This window comes from Notothenia coriiceps, unplaced genomic scaffold (genome assembly GCF_000735185.1).
Source record: "Notothenia coriiceps isolate Sejong01 unplaced genomic scaffold, NC01 NC01_scaffold00038300, whole genome shotgun sequence".
NCBI lineage: Eukaryota > Metazoa > Chordata > Actinopteri > Perciformes > Nototheniidae > Notothenia > Notothenia coriiceps.
The window spans coordinates 1-3,763 of record NW_011371001.1 but is presented as its reverse complement, the minus strand read 5'-3'; the positions used below and the strand labels follow the sequence as shown (position 1 = coordinate 3,763).

The window sequence follows — 3,763 nt, the reverse complement described above, 5'->3', positions numbered from 1 at the left end:
CTTCTACGTCACCCCATTCAAGTGAATGGGCGAAGCGTTGAAAAGCATTTTTCGATGCCTGTAGTGTAGACGGGCCGTTAGAGATGGAAAATATTCGACTCATCGCTCAACCCACATCTGATGTAACCTTCCTCACATTGAAACATAAAAACTAACACAAATATATATTTTTCCACCTTTTAATCATCTTGTTGAGCCCTGTTGTTTTGCAGAGATATAATGTGTGATCATTACTACTGCTTATCTCCATTGTCCTAAGAAGCACATAATAGAGTATGGATGGAAACAAGCCATTCATTCTCATTGTTGGCTAATATAACAATTTCTCCCCGGGTGAAGGTTCAAGCCCAAGAATATATGAGTTTAACACCCATCACATTTTTTACTTTACAGCAGGACAAGTGGCACCCGCTGCTCACCACTGTGGCCAACGCGCAGAAGTACCGGTGGCTGAAGCACAGCGTCCAGGGCATCTTCTCTCAGTCCAGCCTCATGGCCACCATCGTGGAGTTTGCACTAAAAGAGGAGCCGCTGGACGTGGAGAAGATGAGGAAGTGTCTCCTCAAACAGGTGATTGTAAACCACGGGTTGTTATAAAGTAGACAACATGTTTGATGTATATCATTGAAATGTGTTAACTCTGTTTTGTTGCAGCTGGAGAGGGCGGAGGTGAGGCTGGAGGGCATCGACACCATGCTGAAGTTAGCCTCCAGAGACTTCCTGCTGCCCTCCGTGCAGTACGCCATGTTCTGCGGCTGGCAGAGGGTCATACCAGAGGGGACCAACATCGGGTAATAATACTGCTTTTGACAAATTCCTGGTTTTGGACAGTGTAAAAAAACAGGACGTTTGACAGATATAAATCCGTAGAGAAGGCGGAATAACACCAAGAACAGATCATTGTAATTATTAAGCCATCTAACGTTTCCCTCTCCTCTTCAGAGAGCCGCTGTCTGACTGCCTGAAGGACGTGGATCTGATCCCCCCCTTCAACCGCATGCTTCTGGAGGTCACCTTCGGAAAGCTGTATTCCTGGGCCATCCACAACGTCCGCAACGTCCTGCTGGAGGCCGGCGGCCGCTTCAAAGAGCTCGGTGAGTGGCAGCATCTTCAAGGTAAAAAAAGTGTGTGTGTGTGAGATTGCGTGTGTGTGTGATTGCGTGTGTGTGAGATTGCGTGTGTGTGTGTGATTGCACTACAATAAAGTTGGAAAGGCTTGAATTGAATTAAATGTAAAGCCTTGCCTTTCATCTCATGAAGCTACACTGCTGCTTGTATATTCATCAGATTATTCCCAGCTGTTCTCTAACCTGTTGTTCTCCTGTGTTTGTTCCCAGGAGTGCAGCCTGTCCCCCTGCAGACCATCACCAACGAGAACCCGGCAGGCCCGAGTCTCGGCACCATTCCTCAGGCCCGCTTCCTCCTGGCTATGATCCACATGCTGTCCCTGAAACACGGCTCCAACAGCCTCAGCCTCTTACTCAACTCTGGCCTACTGGCCCTCACACAGAGCATACTCCGGCTCATAGGTGGGTAGAAATATATGATGATGTATTTGTGTAGACCCTGATGCATGTGTGTGATGCCTCTTGTTGTCCTGTCTGCAGGGCCCAGCACAGACAGCAGTGAGGAGGATCTGAGTGTTTGTGCTCACGGAGGATCAGCCACAGTCTTGGAGGAGTCCAGGAAGGAGACGGCCCCGACCCCCCTCCCTGCCTCGGGCCCTGAGCTGGCTGCCATGATGAAGATTGGCACCAGGGTCATGAGGGGGGTGGACTGGAAATGGGGAGATCAGGTAGCTGAATTGGCTTTACATAAAGCTGGGCAGTGTACCAACATTTCGGTGTCTGAAGCTATAAAGTAAACTGACTCAAACACTCAGTGTTTAACCCTCTGCTGTTTTCAGGACGGTCCGGCTCCAGGTCTGGGTCGGGTCATCGGGGAGCTCGGAGAGGACGGCTGGATCCGAGTCCAGTGGGACACGAGCAGCACCAACTCCTACAGGATGGGCAAAGAGGGCAAATACGACCTGAAGCTGGCAGAGCCCCCCCCAGCGGCTCAGCCCCCGACGGAGGACTCGGACACAGAGGACGACACAGGTCAGCTAACATGATCCTCTGTCATCACCGCAGATACAGGCAACAGGGAACATAGTGACATCTCGCTAACCAATCAGAGCAGACTGGGCTCTGGTTTCAGACAGAGGGTGAAAAAGAGTTTTCTCAAAGATATATTTCGGGATGTGTGCTCATTCAAAGTTAGTCTGATGAAGGCCTGAAATACTTCATATACTTGTTTCCCCACAGAATGGGAATACATTATTAGTATTATTAAAAAAACGACATTTCTCTCTACAGAAGTGGAGTTGATTGAGAAGAGCAGCCACCCGACGGCCATGATGCTGAACAGCACGGTGAACCTGCTGAAGACCCTCTCTCTGACGGCTGGGATCCATGCCGAGGTTCTGCAGAACGACGCCACGCGGACCCTCTGTGGGCTGCTCCGTATGCTGGTGGAGAGCGGAGCCAACGACAAGTCAGGTAGCTGAACCAACATGTTCATAAACAGCATTTTTATTTTTGTAATTTGTTCTGAATTTTCCATTCAGAACGAAGACACATTGGCGGTACACTGCATAAACAAATCCCTCTCCCCCGCGGCCCTGCCATTGACATTAAAAGACATGGCATGGAATAAGTAAAATAATAATAATCACAAAATAGAAAATTAGGTCGATCAGCAATGGAAAATTAAAAGTGTGCAATTCTTGGTAAACATTCAAATTAAATAGAGTCTCTGTCGGCCTTCACGTGTGTCCAGAGACGCTCCCAAGGATCGCCAATAAGAGCATTTTTGTCTTTATAAATGACCTGTGTCGCGCCGCACGGTCAATTAGATGTAAAAATGTCTCTCTGCTCTCAGGATGCCACTCCCACAGGCTGGTGTCCCGGGAGCAGCACCGCAGCTGGTCCACGCTGGGCTTCATCCGCAGCATCGCTCTGATGCCCCAGATGTGCAGCACGCTCAGCACCTCCGCATGGATCGGCCTGCTCATCCGCATCGTGGAGGGACACCAGTCCTTCAACGGCGTCACTCTGCAGAGACAGGTGGGAACACTACCACGAGTCAGATGGGCTGCTCCTTTGTTTCTTCAATGTATTCTCCAGATAGATCCTCAGACGTCATTCAGGACGGTAGAAAAGTAGAGTAGCGCCCGGTAATAACATTAGTTAATAGTAGGAAGTGTATATTAACTAACATAACATTTTTGTATTTATTTTAAAACACCATAATGCTTTGTAAAATAGTGAATAATATTATTTAGAAAAATTCTAATTTTTTTTTTTTTTTAATTGAATTCAAATCTTATAATTTGAGCTGTGACTCAGGAAGTAGATAGATGTCTTCCATTCAAATTGTAAAAGCACTTTAAGGGGTCCCAAAGACTGGAAACGTGCTATATATATATTAATATCATTATTATTTTTTCCTTGACTCTATTTTATTTATTATTTATTTTAAATTTTATTGACCTGTGTGAATATTTGCTGTACTGTTTTTTTCACGCTCACCCAGTTGCTGCTTTGTACAACTGAATTTCCCGTCGGGGATTAATAAAGGTTCATCTTATCTTATCTTATATAAACACAGGTAATTTACCATTTACAGCTAAATGATACAGCTGTAGGCTTGGAAGTAAAGGCAAAAAACACAATTATTAGTCAAGTTATTTGTTATTTGCCAAACAGGAAACCACCTTTGT

At 46.3% G+C, this 3,763-nt stretch overlaps 1 protein-coding gene across 1 annotated transcript; it reads left to right on the top strand.

The window, feature by feature from the left end:
- Positions 1–357: 357 nt before the first annotated feature.
- LOC104968136 (putative HERC2-like protein 3) lies at positions 358–3,125 on the top strand (the record flags this gene model as incomplete). The annotated part of the gene is made up of 8 exons (XM_010797709.1): positions 358–570; positions 655–791; positions 943–1,094; positions 1,338–1,529; positions 1,608–1,795; positions 1,907–2,099; positions 2,358–2,540; positions 2,923–3,125. Coding segments are annotated over exons 1-8 (1,461 nt in total), but the record flags the coding sequence as incomplete, so codon positions are not given.
- Positions 3,126–3,763: the final 638 nt, after the last annotated feature.